The sequence below is a fragment of the Psammomys obesus genome, unplaced genomic scaffold (genome assembly GCF_907164565.1).
Source record: "Psammomys obesus unplaced genomic scaffold, mPsaObe1.curated_primary_1811, whole genome shotgun sequence".
NCBI classification, from domain to species: domain Eukaryota; kingdom Metazoa; phylum Chordata; class Mammalia; order Rodentia; family Muridae; genus Psammomys; species Psammomys obesus.
The window spans coordinates 1-19535 of NW_026592033.1; the positions used below are offsets into that span (position 1 = coordinate 1).

At 38.3% G+C, this 19535-nt stretch overlaps 1 protein-coding gene and 1 pseudogene across 4 annotated transcripts; both read left to right on the forward strand.

Annotated features, from left to right (window-relative positions):
- Positions 1-335: 335 nt before the first annotated feature.
- LOC129680755 (zinc finger protein 39-like) lies at positions 336-12839 on the forward strand (the record flags this gene model as incomplete). Of its 4 annotated transcripts, none has more annotated exon segments than XM_055612489.1 (5): positions 336-458; positions 950-1044; positions 6000-6126; positions 6250-6342; positions 8678-12839. In XM_055612489.1, coding segments are annotated over 4 exon segments (1797 nt in total). In that variant the 3' UTR covers positions 10234-12839.
- Positions 12840-15620: 2781 nt separating this feature from the next.
- On the forward strand, positions 15621-18482 carry LOC129680754 (vomeronasal type-2 receptor 116-like; annotated as a pseudogene).
- The last annotated feature ends 1053 nt before the right edge of the window (positions 18483-19535 follow it).

Genomic DNA, 19535 nt, shown 5'->3' on the forward strand with positions numbered 1-19535 from the left:
TATATATATATATATATATATATATATATATATATATATATATATATCCCAGAGTCCAATTGGTTAGGTCAGAGAATTTCCTTGATTTGGAACAGGTGTAGAAACTTTATCTACAAGTAGAGGCTGAATGATACTGAATTTTGAAATGTCAGCAAGTTGTCATTAGTTCTCTGTACCCATAACCAGGACATTCCCATTGAAAGGGAACTTGTTTTCCTGAACCTTGGATCTGGAGTTGCCTGTTTGACACATTGCTTTTGAAGCTGTGAATGGGAAAGTGTATTAGTTTGGTATCTGCTCTGAAAGGTCCTTGATACATTCCCCTTTTCTTTCAGATCCCTGCTAGAGAGGAAGGCCCCAATGAGCCACAAGAGGATGAGAATTAAGGAGGAGAATCAAGATGCTCCCGTTGACAGTCAGGTCAGCCTCTGAAGCTCATCTGCCTCTCCAACCATCAGGTAAGTTCCAAACTAACAAGGAGCCCTCTGCTCCTAGCCTGAATTACTGACCAGCCCAATCATACTGTATTTAATAAATTTTGAAGGGGCTTGTTATCTAGTGTAGATAATTATCACCCCTATGATAGATTCCCAAATGTAATGACACATGACTAATATTGGCAAAACAGTAGGTACATTATAGGTACTGACTACTTTTAACTGAAAGATAGTCTTGGGTCATACAGAAACACATGCAGACATGTAGACATATGATTGCCATTTCAACTCACCCGTTAGGATAGCTTCATTCATTTAAGGGTTGGTGACGCTATTGTTAGTTAGGGCCCCCAAGGCAGCCCCTCCTGTACATTTGAAGGCACTGGGGTGAGAATGTCTAATCAGGCAGATGAACAGAAGGGGGCAGACCTTCCCAGTCTTGCTAGGGCTTTTTACTCTGAAGCTCGCCATCTTGAGATGCGTCCCTAGGCTCAGTCTCCTCTACTCTGGAGGTCTAGGTGGCTGTGCTGTAGACTCTGTTGCCCTGTGACGTGCTGGTCGGGGAGTTCCATAGGGAGGACGTTCGATGTCCTGGAAGCCAGAAATGGTGAGTGTGTGGGTCAGCGCCTTGAACCACGGACTGTGATTGGTGGGAGTCATTTGTGGCTGTGGAATCTACAGGCTGGAACCCAGTACTGGGTCACTGGCCACAGGTCCCCTCTCTCTGTGGGGTGGGTGATGGGCCTCTCTCATTCCTGCAAGGTGACTTGAACTCCTATTGGCGCTCTCTGTGCCTTTAATTCCTGCTGACTGTAGGGCATCAGGTTGGGCCATCAGTGGGCACAGGATACATTGTGTTCTGTTCCCAGATGGTGAGAAAAATGTTTTTAAACTATTACGATTTTGACTTTTAACATAAGTGATACAACTTTAAAAACTCGTGTCACAGTTTCATACATATATATAGTATTCTTTGGTCATTATCCTTTATTACCTTCCTCCTCCTATTGAATATTCCTTCCCAATGGGCCCTTCTCTTCTCTTCCTTTTTTTTGTTTATTTATTTTTACTTTTTAAATTATTTATATAGTTTTATTATTTTTTTAGTGGCCTGCTGTGTTTACTTAGGGCTGTTGGCATGAGCATGGCTAGAGGGTTACTGACTGCAAAGCTAGCTTAGGTAGTGGCAACACTACTAAGGAATGCTCAGCAGTTATTAACTCCTCATACTCCTTAAGCAATGGTGGGGCTTGCCCTCTCCATGCTTTAGCCACTGTCAGTTCCTTTTCCCCCAGGCTTCTTGGCCTACCCGTAGATGCATCTTTGGCCTCTTTCTTCTGTGGGTTGATTGAGCTGAGGCTGGCCATCATCTCCTTCTCACTGCCTTGTCTTTCTCACTGTATTTCAGCTCGTAGTCTCCTCTTCTGTGTTTCCCAGTATTCTTCCCCTCTGTTCAAAATAAAGTTTGTCTTTTGTTATTCATTTTCTTGTTCTCTTGTTCTTTTTTTTTTTTTTTTTTTAGTTTTTCGAGACAAGGTTTCTCTGTGTAGCCTTGTCTGTCTTGGACTCGCTGCGTAGACCAGGCTAGCCTCGAACTACCAGAGATCTGCCTGCCTCTGCCTCCCTGAGTGCTGGGATTACAGTGTGCGCAACCACCACCCAGCTGATCTTCTTAGAGTCACCTGTAGACAGCTTCTGTTTTTTCATCTGACCTAAAAAGTCTCCATTTTCAGTCATTTTTAATCTTTCTTGATATGTTTTACATTGTAGGAGTTAAAAAAAAATGTGTCAAACTTGGAACTTCCCATGTTCTAGCTGACTGCTGTGGAAATGAGTTAAATTCCTAGCATACAAGCATGAAAAATGAGATGGAAACACACCTAAACTTTAGAACTGCATGTTCTCAAATGTCTACAGGTTCCTTGCTCCTTTTTACTTCTTAAAAACGGTCGTGTTTATATGGTCCATTCATAACTGGATACGTTTGTTAAGTGTAGTATCCTGAAATATGCTGCTGTCATTTATGTTTTGTCCCTGTGGTAAGCACAGAACATGCTATGCAGCACTTGTATTACATCAGTTGTTATCTTAAATGGTGTAAGTAAAGCATAGCTTAGGTTATAGCACTAGTAGGGTTGAGTGCCATTCTTATAGTTAGTATTCAGTTTTAGTTAGCATTTAAGACAGTATATAACAGCATCTTTACACTGCTTGTTATTTCCGATGATTTTTATCATGGTAATTAAGTTTCCAGGAAGATCAGAAGCAAATTTTTCTTTTTAACTCATACTAACCTGTCCAAGAGCGTAGAGCATTTGCTTCTCTGATTGGGATACAAGAGGAAAAAGATTTTTTTTTCCCTTTGTGTAGTACATTCTCAAAACCCAGGAGAAAGGGAAAACGAGAACTTGTGGGTGGCACCCCTGGCTTCCACCTAGAAGACAGTGTGCTTTACATGTGACTCCTCTGGCTTCTGCAGAGAAGACTGTGTCACTTGCATGGCTCACAGTGCAGAGGGAGCCCAGACAGCAGAGGGAGGCTCCAGGTTGGCTTACGTGAATGCTGTGACTCTTCAGTCTGTCACTCTGATGAAGGAATGGCGGTCAGGGCTGTGAATGAAGTGTTCATCCTTTCCACAGCATTTGACTATTGATGCCTACATCCAAATCCACGTGCTAACTGGAGATAGGGCCTTTAGGAGGCAGTTAGCGTCCAGTGAGGAAAGAGGTGTGGGGTGCTGACACCATGCACCTGCACGTGCTCATCCAGAAGAGGGAGAAGGGCGGCTGCTAAAACAGAGAAGGAACATTTATCTACCCTGCCCAAAGCCATGATTTGAACTCCAGACTGAAGAAATGAAAACTGATGTGGAAGGGAGAATTACTTTATTCTTGCAAGTAATGACACTTTTTCTAGGCTCTCATCTGGATGTCAGAAGGGAGACCTTATCAGGAACTGAGCCACCTGCAACCTTGACTATTAACTCACACAATTGTGATGGAATTTCACTGTCTCCTATTCTGTATAAATTGTTATAGCAACACATAGTAACTGATACAGGGGATGCATCGGATTTGAAGAACAGGAATTAAACCTGTGCTATTCCGTTGCTTTTTGTGTGTGTTAATTTTAAAGTGTTTATTTATTTATTTATTTATTTATTTTGGTGCATGTATTTGGAGATCAGAGGACAACTTTGAGAATTGGTTGTTCTTGTACCATATGGGACCTAGGGATTGAACCTAGGTCATCCAGACTTCCTGATGGTCACCTTTACCCTCCGAGATACCTTGCCAGTGTGTAAAAAAATTTTTATAATAACATTGAAATCAACTGTTTCACATATAAGAGAAAAATTTACTGACATGAGAAAAATTAATGACACTGTGATATAGACTCCATTTATTTATTGTATTCTCTGGTGTATAATTTTATGTTCATGAATGTAGTTTTTGTTGATATTTTTTATAACCTTAGTTTGTTTTATTCTCTGATAAGTTGGTATATTTTTGTCCTACAATAGGTATCTTTAATTTGGTATGGTCTGGACATGTTTTTATGTGTGAACATTTTCTGTGATGGCTAATCTTGCTTGTCAGCTTGACATAATCGAGAAGAGGCAACTTCAGCTGAACAGTTGCCTCTATTAGACTGATCTGTGGTCATATCTGTTGGGAATTTTCCTGGTTGCTGGTTGATGTAGGAGTCCCTGCTCACTGTGGGTGGTGCCATCATGGGTAGGTAGGCCTGGGCTATATAAGAAAAGCAACTAATAAGCTAGAGGAAAAGAGCTAGTAAGCAGCATTCCTCTGATTTCTGCTTCAGTTATTGCCTACAAGTTCCTGCTTGAGTTCTTGATTTGGTACCCCTTGATGATGGGTTCTGTCTAACCTGAAAGATGTAATAAATTCCTTTCTTCTAAAGTTGGTTTTGTTCAGTGTTTTATTGAAGCATAGAAAGCAAATTAGAACAGTTTCCTGTATTTGTCTTTCTGTCTTCTATCTGTCTATCATCTAACATCTGTTTATTGGCATTCCTGGGTATTGAAACCAGGGCCTCATGTGCTAGGAAAGCCCTCTACCACTGAACTATATCTATATCCCCAGTCCTATGTCACTGGTATGGTGTGACTTTTGAATTCTCCTGTTTGGAGTAGTGTCCAGGGAATTCTCTTGGGATATTTGGTTTATGTTGTGAAGATGGTGCTCTTTCTTGTTTCTGTTTCATTGGTTTTGCCAGTGCCCATCATAGAGTGCTAAATACTTTTGTGATCGAGCATGTTTACTATCCATTTGTGTGAATATTTCTTGGGAAGACATAACTCATCCAGATGACACACCAATGACAGGTGAAACTCCTCTGCTCAAGTCCTGGTGAACCAGTGTTACCAGTTAGGGCTGCTTAATAGGAACGTGGGTAATTCATAAGCTGTTACACCACTGAAAGAATGTCTCTCTAGCTGTCTATAAATCTTTGAGAAAGGTTGGGGCCTTGTGAACCCCTCTCCTTGTAACTATCAATTGCCTATAAATGCGAGGTTAATCATATAGATGATTACATGTTACCGTGGTTCATGTAATTCCATATTTTATAGCTCCTCATGTCTCTTTTTAAACCCTTTGACTTAGGAAATGGCTAATAGTCACTTTTATGTGGATCCGAGCAGTGGCAGTTCAGTAGCAGGAGCAGTTTTTGATTTAGTAAGAATATACAAAATTGCCTATCACAGCAATTATCATTTGTTAAAGCAGATTTAATTCTTAAACATTTTATGTATATGGATGTGTGGATGTTTAGCCTGGCTGTCTGTGTAACATGAGTATGTCTGGTGCCCTTGAGTACCATTAGATCCTCTGAATTGGAGTTCTGGTTGGTTGTGGCCTACGGTGTAGGTGCTAGGAATCAAAGTTGGGTCCTTTGGAAGAACAGCTGGCACTTTTAACTGCTGAGCCATCCCTCCAGTCTCTGAATTATTATTTATGTGTATATTGGACTTCTAACAAATATTTGAAATTAAATTGTTTGAATTACCTAAATTCAAAATCATTGGGTAATAAATGACTTGACCATCTACTGGTGTTATCAGTCATCACAGTATGAGAATGCTCAGACCCAGTATTTTGTGTAGCTCTGTTAGCCTGTCTTATGTCCTTTGTGCTGTCATAACTGGACTTCTTCCTTCATATTCATGAGAATACATCCATGAAATCATTTGAGATTTCTGCCTTGTATAAGTAACAAATGTTTTCTACTTCATTGTCCTATTGTACATAGAACATTGCCTGTTTTGTACATATCAACAGTGTGTTTGTATTTGTGTCTTTGGACTATATCAGGTACTTTTCTGAGGAGAATTTTATTAATCCTGTTCTTCCTAGTAATAAGAATTTTCAGCATCTTTAAGGGAAACTGGATAATAATTTTTTGAATTATCAAATTCATGTGTAGGTAAGATATTTCTTTCTCTTATGATACAGAATACAAATCAAGTTTTGTGTTGTATAAGACAGATATCTACACAGAAGAATGAACTCTTGGCTGAGGAGAAATGTGTCATTACAGGGATTGGTGTCATTTGAGGATATAGCTGTGGAATTCACTTGGCAGGAATGGCAGGACCTGAATGAAGGTCAGAGGACGCTCTACAGGGATGTGATGCTAGAGAACTACAGTAACTTGCTGTTCTTGGGTGAGTGAAGAATGGAATATAAACTCTCTCAAAGCTAGTTGGCCTCATAATTGGGTGTCTCCTCAAATGAGGATTCTTTCTTCTCTCTGCCTGACTTAGTAGTTTAACATTTCCTATATATAGGCCACTGCAAGACCAAACCTGAGTTGATCTTCAATTTGGAGCAAAGACTTGGATCATGGATTGTAGGAGAAGCCTCACACCAGAGCATCCCAGGTATATCAGTGTATACTAGTTAGGGATTAAGATGATGGGAACTAGTCAGATGGGGTCACAAAATTTATCCCTGTCTTAGTCCTAAAAATTGTGAATCTCATGATGAAGATATTTGTCTAATACACTTTCCAAAGAAGACTCTGATTTTTGTTATTGAAATATGGTTTTTGATTTAATAGAATTCTATTCCTATATGATCTTAGAGGAAAAAACCTATAGTGTTTATAATGGACTTTTTATGAAAAGTCCATTAAACTGAGTTGTAAGGAAGTAGTTATGAATTTATTTCACTTAGGTAATTTAACTGTGAGATAAGTGTTTTCCAAGTTTGCTATGTAATATGCAGGTGGGTATCTACCAAAGACTTGATGTTAGTCATGGGTGTTAATAACAGAGATATAAGTGCATAAATGAGTAGCATAAGGCTAGTATTCAGTCATTGTTAATGTTATGGGTACAGATGAAATTTGAGAAAAAAGCATCAAAGTGTTCTAGAGTAAAGCAGTAGATTAAGAGTGCTTTATGATTTTCTGAATAAAGAGAGATAGGGTAACAAAGAAAAAACTATCCCAAGTCTTCAGGGCAGCTAAAAAGAATAAAAACAAAACTATAATGCATGTGCACAAACACAAAAACAAGTACACACAAATAGACAGCCTGTTAGCATCTTCCTGTGTAGAGAAAAGCCATAAGTGCAAGGGAAACCTGGAGCATGTAGGCAGCCCTAGGGACAACTAGACAGAGGAGAAATCCACAGTTGTTAGAAGACTGACATACAGTCAAGCATTCCTTGCCTGAAAATAACTTCTTCACAACAGACTAGCATTGGAGAAGAAACCAGTTACATTGTGTCCTTTACCTTGAAGTACTATACCCAGACTCCCAGCTCGAGAGAGGTACCTGAGAGGGTAATCATTTAGTTTTTTGAGACTGAGCCATACTGTAGACAGTAAATCAAGAAGTAGTCACAAATCACAGAGGATGTGTACATTCTATCACCATTATTTAGCAAACGACCTTTTAAGATAAAGATTTAATGTTATCTTCCAATAAGAGCCCTAGATATAAATGTTCTAAATTTTAAAGCAGATGGCCAAAATGGTAAAAAAGCCAAAATCTTGTTGTTTGCTGTGTGCAGCATCTCCTCTCGCTGACAGAAGTACATATGGATTTAAAATATGAACAATGTTTTTTGAAACAAACACTATAAAAGTACTCATTAATAGCTCTATTCACATGAGTAAGCCAATTTCATGCCAAATTAGTTTAGAAGGGATAAAGAAATTTACTGAATATTCATAAAGGAACCAACCCATTAAAATAAAATTATTCCAAATGTTTATGCACTGAATATTGTTGTGCTGAGTTCCATAAAAATATTTCTAGACACAAAGAAAGCCAGATGTTCTGGATAGAGCAATAGTGACTCAGTTTAGCATTCTTGGAGTGGATGATATATCTATATCTGTCTGTCTATCTGTGTATATATAACAAAGAAATCTGAACAAGACAATATCCATTTTCATGCATGAAGTACCTACTGGAGTTGAATGACTAAAGTAGTCTACTATCATCAGTAGCTAATGGAGAAACGAGATTTAACAGGGAAATGTCATAGTTAAACAGTGTGCATCAGTGATATTAAAGAGACATAGATAGTATATACTGTCTCAGTGGCTATGAAATATATTTCTATGCTATCTCTAAAACAAATCAAATTTGAAGTTCTAGAGGTCTAACAAACATTGGAAATAATTTATTCTATCTTTTAAAATCAAAACTGAAAATCCTAAAAAGCAATAGCCAGAGAAATTTTAGAAACTAAACAAAAATGTGTTTGGACAGTTTTGTGTGATCAGTGGCTTATAAAAAAATAAGGGTTAAATTTTCTAGAATTAAATAAGCTCAGAATAGTAAAATGGGGAGTTTCTGGAAGGGGAAGAGTACCTACAGGTCTGGTCTAAGAAAGGTAGACATGAATATTATCAGAGTACACTGTGTACCTGTATAGAAACGAGACAAACCTTTTTGGGTGTGAATACTATTAAACTGTATACATATATCAAAGCAACCTAATATACCTTAGTTCATACAATTAATGTGTATTAAATTTAGAAGTTATATATGATGTTGAGTTAGGTAAAGGAAATGAGTATCATTTTGCTAATACAATTTTTTAGTTTTTTTTTTTTCATTTTTGATAAAATGATTTAAAAGCAAATAGATGGGTAATGCAGAAAAGATAAAATTAGGTTTATGTGTGTGTGTTATCCTTCTAAGTGGGAAGGAAGATAGTCCAATTTGTACATATTAATATGTCTTACTGTCATTTTAGATTTTCAGAAAATGAATACTCTGAACAAGACCAGTCCAGAAACCAAAGCAACACATGTATGGCAAATTGCATTTGACAGTGATTCATCAAAGTTGTTGGCTGGAATAGGGAAGACTTTCAATGTGAGTGGAAACCACATTTCAAATCAGAATATAAAGACTGAGAACTCACTAGGAATGAGTCCTAGAAAGCTTATTCTGTGGAAGGATGTGTATCTCCATAGTGATTCGGATGAGATAGAACTTGATGATCTTAACAGAACTATAAAATCCATCAAACATCCAGAGCATGTTAGTCTGTACAGGTTTCAAAATTCACAAAGTTACTTTCAAAGTCTTATACCAGGGAAATCCTTCAACACAAAAGCAATATTATTTTCTCATAAATTCAGTGAATATGCAAAATCCTTAGGTGATACAGCACTTATTAGCAAAGAGATGGCTCAGATAAGGGAGAAGTCTTTTATATCAGAGGTAAAGTGTAACAAGTCTGACCTTGATGAAAATGAGCAAATACACCTGGGAGAGAACAATTACAAATGTAGTGACTTTGCAAACCCTTTCATTACTGAATCATACCTTCCAAAACCTAAGGGAGAAAAGCTCTTTGTCCAGAAGGAATATGAGTTTTCTCAGCAGCCAGAAGTGAGTCTCCGTCAGAAAATCCACAGAGGAAAAAAGTCCTATGAATGTAAAATATGTGGCAAGTGCTTTTATTGGAAAACAAGCTTCAACAGACATCAGAGTACTCACACTGGTGAGAAGCCCTATGAATGTACAGAATGTAGTAAAGCATTCTGCCAAAAGTCACACCTCACTCAGCATCAGAGAGTTCACACAGGTGAGAGGCCATATATATGTTTCGAGTGCAGGAAAGCTTTCTATCGTAAGTCAGAGCTTACTGACCATCAGAGAATTCACACAGGCGAGAAGCCATATGAATGTAAGGAATGTGGGAAGGCTTTTTGCCAAAAGCCTCAACTTACTCTACATCAGAGAATTCATACAGGTGAGAAGCCCTATGAGTGTGCAGAATGTGGGAAAGCCTTCTCCACCAAATCCTATTTAACTGTACATCAGAGAACTCACACAGGTGAGAAACCTTATGAATGTACAGTGTGCAGGAAATCGTTTATCTGTAAGTCGAGTTTCAGTCATCATTGGAGAACTCATACTGGTGAAAAACCCTATGAATGCAAGCAGTGTATGAAGACATTCTATCGGAAGTCAGGCCTGACTCGACACCAGAGAACTCACACAGGTGACAAACCCTATGAATGTCAGTTATGTGAGAAAGCTTTCTACTGCACTTCACACCTCACTGTACATCAGAGAACTCATACAGGCGAGAAACCCTATGAGTGTAAGGAGTGTCGGAAAGCTTTCTATGATAAGTCAAACCTTAGACGGCATCAGAAGATTCATACTATGGAGAAAGCCTGTGAATGCAAACAGTGCAACAAATCTCTTTTGGTTAACACTTCTCAACATCAGACAATGTACTATGAATATGAAGAATGCAAGAAAGCTTTCCACCATCAAACAAACTTTACTTAAACATCAACACTCTTCCAAATAAGGGAACCCTGTGATTGTAAAGAATACTGGAAAACACCTACAAATCAGATCGTACTCCACATAGGGCTACCCATACAAGGGGTTAAACTGCATGAATAAACAGTAAAGGAAACTGTTTCATGCTCGTTTATCAAAGAACTTAGAACTGACTCTGGCAAATTAAATTATTAAATTGTCAAGTGCATTAACCCAACATAAGACATGTTTATGGTGGAGGGTCACTTGTACTCGGGCAACAGAAGAAGACACCAGGACTTAAAAGAAAATAGGGCAAACTTTTCTACTCGAGGTTCTCCTGACATACTACTAGAACTCAGTGGTGTGAAACCAGTGAAAGTGAAGAATTTAAACTCTGAGTAGAATTCGGAACTCCTTGTTGGGTGTGTTGGTGCATTCCTCGAATGTCAATACTTGGAAAGTTGAGGAAGGAGGATCAGGACTTATACTATAATCTTAGCTGCAAAGCAAGTTCAAACACAACCTGGGTTATATGAGACCTTTAAAACAACCAACAACCAAATAATCAAAAATAAAAGAATCTTGAGAATGGATAAGAACTTCATAAACCCCATACAGGTTACAAAGGACAAGAACACAATGGGGTAAAATGTTGGTATACTTTATTTCCATTTGAATCAAAGATGCTGGAGGGGTCCTATTCATGTAGGTTTTGTAGAAACTTGTGGAACTTTGTGGAAATTACATGACACTGAGCATCACTTCACTCATGAAAGTGAGCCCACTTGAATTTAAGCAGTTAGGGCTGCAGATGTAGCGCAGTGGCAGAGTGACCACTGTGGGTTTAACCTGCCTTTCATATAGGTAACCTCTGTTACACTTTGAAGGTTTTATTATATGTAGTTGTGCATGTGCTCCATAGCACACATGTCAATGTCAGAGGACAAACTCCAAAGTCAGTTTTTTCCTACCTTGTGGGCCCTTAGTATCACATCCAGGTTATTAGGCTTTACAGCAAACAAGCATCTTTATCCTCTGAGCCGTCTGTCCTGCCTCTATTTTATACTGAACAACTCTTATAAAATACTTAACAACTCTTGTAAAATTAAAAGCAATTCTAGAGGATATTTAGCCAGTCCAGAATGCTTTATTGGAAAGATATTTCTTTGGTCCTTTTCGGTTTGAAAATAAGGTGTTGGTACAAATGCCCTGAGTGATAACAAAGTTCTGCTCTTCCGACCTTAGCCTCCTGAGTGCTTAGATTACATGTATGTGCTTTTGTGTCCAGCCATAAAATTTTAAGGCATAAAAAATTAAGAATGAAAATTTCTAGAGCTTTTTTAGATGCTGCATGCATGGTCTGAATGCCCTGAATGTTATTAAAAAATTGAGCAAATGAAAGATTTGATTTTACAGCTCAGTGAAAGGATGCCAAGAGAAGTGGGGGAGTGTGAAGTTCAAAGTTTATTGGGGCAGATTCCTGTATCTTGGTCATCATAGATAAGCAGAAGGCAGGGAAGCTGAAGAAGATAATGAAAGAGTTGAAATAAAACACCCTCATTTGGATGGGGTTAAAAATTCTAAAATGTAAAAAAAGATTCTGTTCATATAACCTGGGTGTTAATTGAAAATAATAAATGATTTAAAATATTATTTCAAATTGTATTCAGTTGTGTACAAAGAAGCAGGATGGTCACTCCCAGTCAGATAAATTTGCCTCCAATCTGGGCATTTCTGGTTGACATAAATGAAAGGTTATAGGTAATACTGACAGCTAGTGGCCAGGCTTGAAACATATCTAAAAATATAAGTATGTTTTTATTATATATGTTGTCTTAGAAATCTGAATTTGGAGCACTCAGCCTACGTACAGAGATTTTGCCACATGTGTAACAAATACATTGAGAGACTACTTAGTGTATGTGCCCCTTTATACATGTAGTTCTGACTGCAATTTCAGACTTACACATAGTATTAAAATACCATGGTTATATTATTTAACTTGGTATTGCTGTGGCCAACTCTCTTACAGAAACAATTTAAGAATGTAAATATTTTAAATCATAGTTTCATATAGTACTTGACCCCTTACCATGGGTAGATCATGGTTGGCAGAAGGGATAGCTAACAGTTTTTAACCTTCAGGTAGATAGGAAACAGCAAAGAAATGGCTGAATGACAGGTTCATTATTTAAACATATATGGCAGTGACATCTTTAACGAAAACCTCCAAAAATATGCATCAAAAACAACCCAAAGGACAAATAGCAAACAAAAAAGGGCCTTCCTGAAGTTTACATCACCTCCTCTGAAAACTCAGCACCCAATACACACACCTTTCAGATTCAAATCAGAATATATAACTTTCACATTAAACAACTACCGCATTGATATTTTGTTAAATATATCCTGTTCATACAGAGTTCTATGGATATTTTTACAAAATTATTCAGACTGAAACTGATGAGCTATTCACTGCTCCAAGAGGGTGACTGATTTTGAATTTTCAAAGTTTAACCAACAAAAAGCCTGCTGTCATATCTAATATCAACAGTTTGTGTTAAAATGCAAAAAGCTGGTTCACAATTGTTCATAGTTGACATCTGAATTAAAGCATTTTTGGTCAATTCTCGTGTTGTCTTTTGTTAATTATAACTCTATAACTTGCTCTTTTAGCCTTTCCTCCAGCTTCTCTTTTCAATTTTATGACCTCTTTCATTATTCTAGTTACACGTATACCTACAGATATTGGAATACAGCCTACTGAATTCATTTTTGTTGGGTATACATGTGGATCTGGCACTGACTGCTTTGTAGTAGATAATCGTTTAATTGGGCTTCATTCCTGGGAAAGGGTAATTCTCTGTCGCTCAGCAGTCATGCTAATCCCATTGAAAGAGAGACTATCGAGTGTCTCTGTGTCGCTTTGTTGTCTCTCTGTGTGTCTCTGTCTCTTTCTCTCTTTTAGTAGAATTAAGCTTTATTTTCTGTCAGGTCTATCTCCCTAAGTTGGGGTTTGACATAATAGCCCCAAACAAGAGGAAAGAAAAATATAGCCCCCAAACTGCAAGTCCAGGGAGTTTGCAGGTGTTTTTGGTTTGTAGGAACTTGGCAGAACATTTCAAAATTATTTGATAGAATATCTTATCACGGTGGAAGCCCAGGTATGTTATGGACTGTGTCAAATTCCAGAAAATGTGTCAAGACATGGTCCAACAGAAAACAAGAATGAGCCTATCTTGAACTTGTACAGGATGGCTTCTAATCTTTAGGTGAAGTCAGCCTGGTCCATCAATTAGTTGTCTCCAGTTTGTGTCTAGGGTTGGGACTCTGAGACTTTACCCCTTTTCTGTTAGCATGTTTTTTTATATGGTCATTGTTTAGGCCTCATTTATTGTTTTAGTTATTATTTTGCTATTGCTATGAAGAGATGCTATGACCAACACAAATGTAGAAAGCATTTGTGTTAGGGTTCTCTAGAGTAACAGAACTTATAGAATGAATCTTGGTATAGTGGGGGCTCATTAGAATGACATATAGGCTATACAGTCCAGCTCATCCAACAATGGCTGTGAGTGGAAAGTCCAAGAATCTAGTAGTTTCTCAGTCCATGAGGCTGGATATCTTGGCTAGTCTTTAGTATGTATTGCAATCTCTAAGCAGTAGGTTCTAATGCCAGTGAAGGAATGGACTAGCTAACAGTGTGCTGCCAAGGAGAAAAAGAGCAAACACTTCCTCTTTGATATCCTTATATAGGCTTCCAGCAGAAGGTGTGGCTCAGACTAAAGCTGTGTCTTCCTGCCTGAAGGTTTGATTTAAAGGTGTATTTCTTCTGGATTTGAAGTGGATCTTCCTACTTCAAATTGAAAAACAAAACAACACCCCCAGGGGTGCTCACCATTTTTGGATTTTAGTTAAGTCTGGATGTAGTCAAGTTGAAAACCTAGAATAGCCATCATAGCATTTAATTGGGCTTTGCTTATGGTTCCAGAGGGTGAGTCCATGACAGTGGTGGCAAAGAGTATAGCAGCAGGCAGGTAGGCATGGTGCTGGAGCAGTAGTTGAGAGTTTACACCTTATCTGCAAGTTGAAGGTAGAGACAGACGCACAGGCTTGGCACAAGCTTTTGAAACTTCAAAGTCCACCTCCAGTGCGACATCTTCTCCAACAAGCCATATCTAATCCTTTTCAAACGGTTCCACCAACTGGGGACCAAGCATTCAAATATATGAGATTGGGGGAAGCATTCTCTTCCAAACCACCACATTGATGCAGCCTTCCTTCCTTCCTTCCTTCCTTCCTTCCTTCCTTCCTTCCTTCCTTCCCTCCTTCCTTCCTTCCTTCCTTCCCTCCTTCCCTCCTTCCCTCCTTCCCTCCTCCCCTCTTTCCTTCCTTCTTTTGTTCTTTTCTTCCTTAGTTCCTTCCTTTCTTTTTTCTTTCCTCTGTTGAATCGTCATTAATATTTAATATAGTTAAACAGCAGTTATTCCTAAACCAGCTGTATGCCCAAATCACCATACAGAGACTAGGATTTATTTAATTAATCTAGAGCACAATGCTGAACAATAATTACTCCATCCTAAATCTCCAAGCCTGCATAACTTCCTCCCATTCAGATTTTCCACATTATACTTGCTTCATATCTGTTTGTTAAACCTAGAATGTATAATACTGTGATAAATTAGACTAGTGTCCAATGTGAGTATGAGTTGATTAACTAAGAATTAACTTGCATTATCTAATATCCTAACCTCATTTTTTCTCTGAATAATATCATTAATGACTTATAACCATCTCCTGATAACAGTAAACATTCAGAGCCCCCGAAAACAACCAAAAACCTAACCAACCCCCTTACCCAGTGATGTTTGCCAGTGATAAGGGAAACTGGATGTCATTCTCATGGTTTTCCATCTCCAGGGTTGCCTCAGATTGTATTATCTTTATTGCTTCTAGTTACATTTTAAGATCTTGAACAGTTTTATTCATTTCCTCCTGTTCGATTGTAGTTTCCTGTATTTCTTTAATTTATTTAAGGGATTTGTTAAATTCTTTCATCTGTTAGATTGCATTTTCCTGTGCTACTTTGAGAGCTTTATTTTCCTCCTTTAAGGCCTCTATCATTTTTATAATCTTAGCTTTTAAATATTTTTCATGCACTTCTGGTATGATGGTATTTTCAGGGGTTGCTGTCGTAGGACTGCTGGTTTCCGGTGGTGTCATATGGCCCTGAATTTTGTTGCTTGTGTTCTCATGCTGGCCTCTAGCCATCTGGTTGACTCTGGTTTTAGTTAGCCTCATGGTCCCTTTGCTGGTTTCACTGTCTGTGTCCCAGATGGGCTAGGCAGATGGGGAGCAGGTAGAAAGATCTCCAAGCAGAAAGCTGCTCCAGCCCCACACAGGCCTCAATGGGATGTGATCCAATGGGGCTTGGGTTTCATGCCCTGCTCACCTTTACTGGGCTCACTGTTTGTGACGTAGGTTGGCCAGGCAGATGGGAAGCTCTCTGAGCTAAAAGCTGGTCCAGCACCCCACAGGTTTCCTGGGGATTGGGGATAATGGGCTTTGGGTCCCTCAACCAGCTCACCTCTGCTGAGTTCATGGTTTGCTGGGCTTACTGTCTGTGACTCACTTGGGCCAGGCAGACGGGGATCTGGTAGAAGGATCTTTGAGCTGAAAGCTGCTATGGTGTGCCACAGGCTTTCTCAGGATGGGGGACAATGGGGCTTGGGTCATGTTCCCTGCACACCTTAGCTGGGTTCTATATCTTAGCCCAGATGGGCCAGGCAGATGGGGAGCAGGTGGAATGATTTCCCAGTAGAAAGCTGATTCCGCACCCCATAGGCCTCTTCAGAATGGGGGACCACAAATGAATTTTTAAATCAATAATCATCTATATATTACGACATTGATTCTGTTTGAAGCACTTCTGATTTTATTTGACAACTTAAGCTTGAAGAATCTCAGAGTATTCAATAACTCACAAATGTGTACAAATGACTGTACTGTGTATAATGGATCCATATAGCATAAAATAGATAAATTATGGAATAATTTCTTTCAAAGAATTTGAAATGATACATCACTACTTCTATTATGTTATTGTTGAGATTAAGCTAGGCATGTATGGACAGTCCACTTCTCAGAGGCTCTAGGGACAATGAAGTGGAAGGATCTCTTTTTCAAGGTGAATCTGGGAAATATAAATGGACCCTATTCAAAATACATCTAAGCAATAATAAATAAACATGAAATAATAGATAACAGTAAGTGTGAGAAGTACACACAGGCATAATGTTGAATAGTAGACAAAACCAGAAAGAATGAACTATAATTAAAGTTTTTGGCTAATGAGATTTTTTATTTATAAATGTTAACATTTAGGTTCAAATAGTATGTTTTTAATTTTTATTTATTATTTATTACAATTTATTCACTTTGTACCCTGGCTGTGGCCCCCTCCCTCGTCTCCTCCCAACCCCACCCTTCCTTTCTCCCTCTTCTCCTCCTATGCCTCACTCCTAGTCCACTGATAAGGGAGGTAATCCTCCCTTTATATCTGACCCTAGTCTATCAGGTTTCATCAGGACTCACTGCATTGTCTTCCTCTGTGGCCTGGCAAGACTGCACCCCCAGAAGGAGGTGATCAGAGAGCCTTTCTTTGAGTTGATGCCAGAGACAGCCCTTGCTCCTCTTACTAGAGTGAGAGGATGCATGAAAGCACATTCCAAAGCAGAAGAGTTTTATATCTATCTTCGGAATAGATCATTGATCCATACAAATCCCAAAACAGTTTCACTTAGAGAGTTTCAAACTATCAATAGTCTAGTAGTTCCCACACCAAATGCACCTTCAAGGAACACACCAAAAATCCTATAAACACCACAAAATAGGAAAATTTGTAGCTAATAACTCAGACCAATATTAAAAGCATGAAATTTGATAGCATATTTTCCTTTTTGTAATGAACTTGAATAACCAATTGACTCTTCCTATGTTTCACAAGGAAGAAATTTTATGACCACGTTAGTTTATGCAATTTCATTCAACAACTTATGACTATATAAACAGGCAAATTCACCATAATTGAAGATATTTAAGTACAAATATGAAGAGAATAGTACTGTTCACTTCAGGTCTCAGTAAAGAGAATGAGCAGTATCAGTTTTGGATAATTGATTACAGAGAATTTGGGACTATTGAGTACTATTGAGCACCAACTTCCTTGAGTATAAAACAACCAATGAAAGAGGTCTGGGTAACATGCCAGAGAACTGGTTCTGGGAAGTTCTTGGGATAAAAGTGAAACCTGAATATAGACCCATAATAATATTCCTCCTTGTCCAGATGTGGAGAATTGTGTGAAATACCCAGAAAGTCACTATGCAAACACACAGCAGAACTACTGCCTACAGAAATCAGTGATATTTTTCTCCTATGAAGACCCCTTAGGAATGATTCTCATATGCATAACCCTGGGCTTCTTTGTACTCACATCTTTTGTTCTTGGTGTCTTTGTGAAGTACCACAACACCCCCATTGTCAAGGCCAATAGTCAGGCTGTCACTTACATTCTCATCACTCTGACTTTCTATTTTCTCTGTCCCTTGCTCTTCATGGGCCATCCCAACACAACCACCTGTATCCTACAGCAGAGTGCATTTGGAATTCTGTTCACAGTGGCAGTATCCACAATCTTGGCTAAAACAGTGACTGTTGTTCTGGCCTTCAATGTCACAGTTTCAGGGAGAATGGTGAGGTCGTTAATGATATCAAGGACCCCTAAATTTATTATTCCCATCTGTATCCTGTTCCAATTTGTGCTCTCTGGAGTTTGGCTGAGCACTTCTCCTCCCTTTATAGATTCAGATTCTCACTCTGAACATGGACACACCATCATCATGTACAAGGGTTGAGTTGTTGCCTTCCACTGTGTCCTGGGATACCTTGGTCTCTTGGCACTTGGGAGCTACACCATGGCTTACCTCTCCATGAACCTGCCTGACACATTCAAGAAAGCCAAGTTCTGGACATTTAACATGCTGGTGTTCTTCAGTGTGTAGGTCACATTCCTCCTTGTCTACCACAGCACCAAGGGGAAGGTCATGGTGGCCATGGAAGTCTTCTCTATCTTGGCTTCCAGTGCAGGGCTGCTAGGCTACATCTTTGTACCAAAGCGCTACATCATTTTGTCAAGACCAGATAGGAATTCACTTCAGTGCATCAGGCTCAAAGCACACTCTACAGGAAAAGTCCATCTTGCAGATTAGTCCGTGTGTTCTTAGTTACAAAATCTTGAAGCCAGTTTAGATCATCACAAGACAGAGACAACGTTGTAATTTAGGATTTTGTGTTTATTGTTTCATGTTTTGATTAAATACATCCTTGTTTTCTCATTTTCTAATATTATTTACATATTTCTCTAAATTAGAAAGTTGACTTGCATATAAATGAGTATTATCTCCTAACCTCTTCAACATTCGATAATTTTTTTCTTTAAATCACAAAATGTTTTTTATATGTATCCACATTTCTGAGGCCCATTTTACTTTACAGGAGTACATCATGCTTTCTCTTCTTATGAGCTTTAACTCTGAAGAAAAGCACAATTTAGAAATTGAATATGATTTTGTCATGACAAAAAAATATTTTGCACTTAATTGCATAATGAGATCTATACTTCAGTAAAATAAACACAAATTGTAATCTTTACATTGTAACAAAAATGATATATCAATCAACCTTACACTCCAGATAACAGGTAATTACATGAAGATTTTATTCAATCTATGAAGAATGTCAAGTGCTCATCTGTTTCCAGTTCTTCTGAACCTGTACTCATGTCTCTCTCTGACTATTGATTTGTGTACTTCTTGTTCACATTGCTTCACTTTTGATAAGTTGGTCTATAATTGTTCACTTTAAACCATATATTGTGTGAATTATACACATTCATGAGTATGTAGTTCTTAGTAATTTGTAACTAATTCTCAGAGAACTACTCTTTTTATGTTCTCTTTTGTGTACTGTACATTTGCATGAATGTGGAAGACTTTCTGTGCTGTATGGATCATACAAAGTGTTGTGTGTCACTAATCTACCTTTTTATAGGACACAAGCTGTGACACTGAAAGAATAAGTGAAAGAGTAAATTAAGTTAAATTCTAGACCTAAATTTAATACTTTGAGAATTGTTTCATTGTGATGACTTTTTTTTTTTTTTGGCTCCCTCATCTTTATTATTCTCCATCTCTGTCTACTCTTAAAATGGGGAAAAAGAAAACAAATAAAATAAAAGTAAACAAAGATGAAGATAATGCATG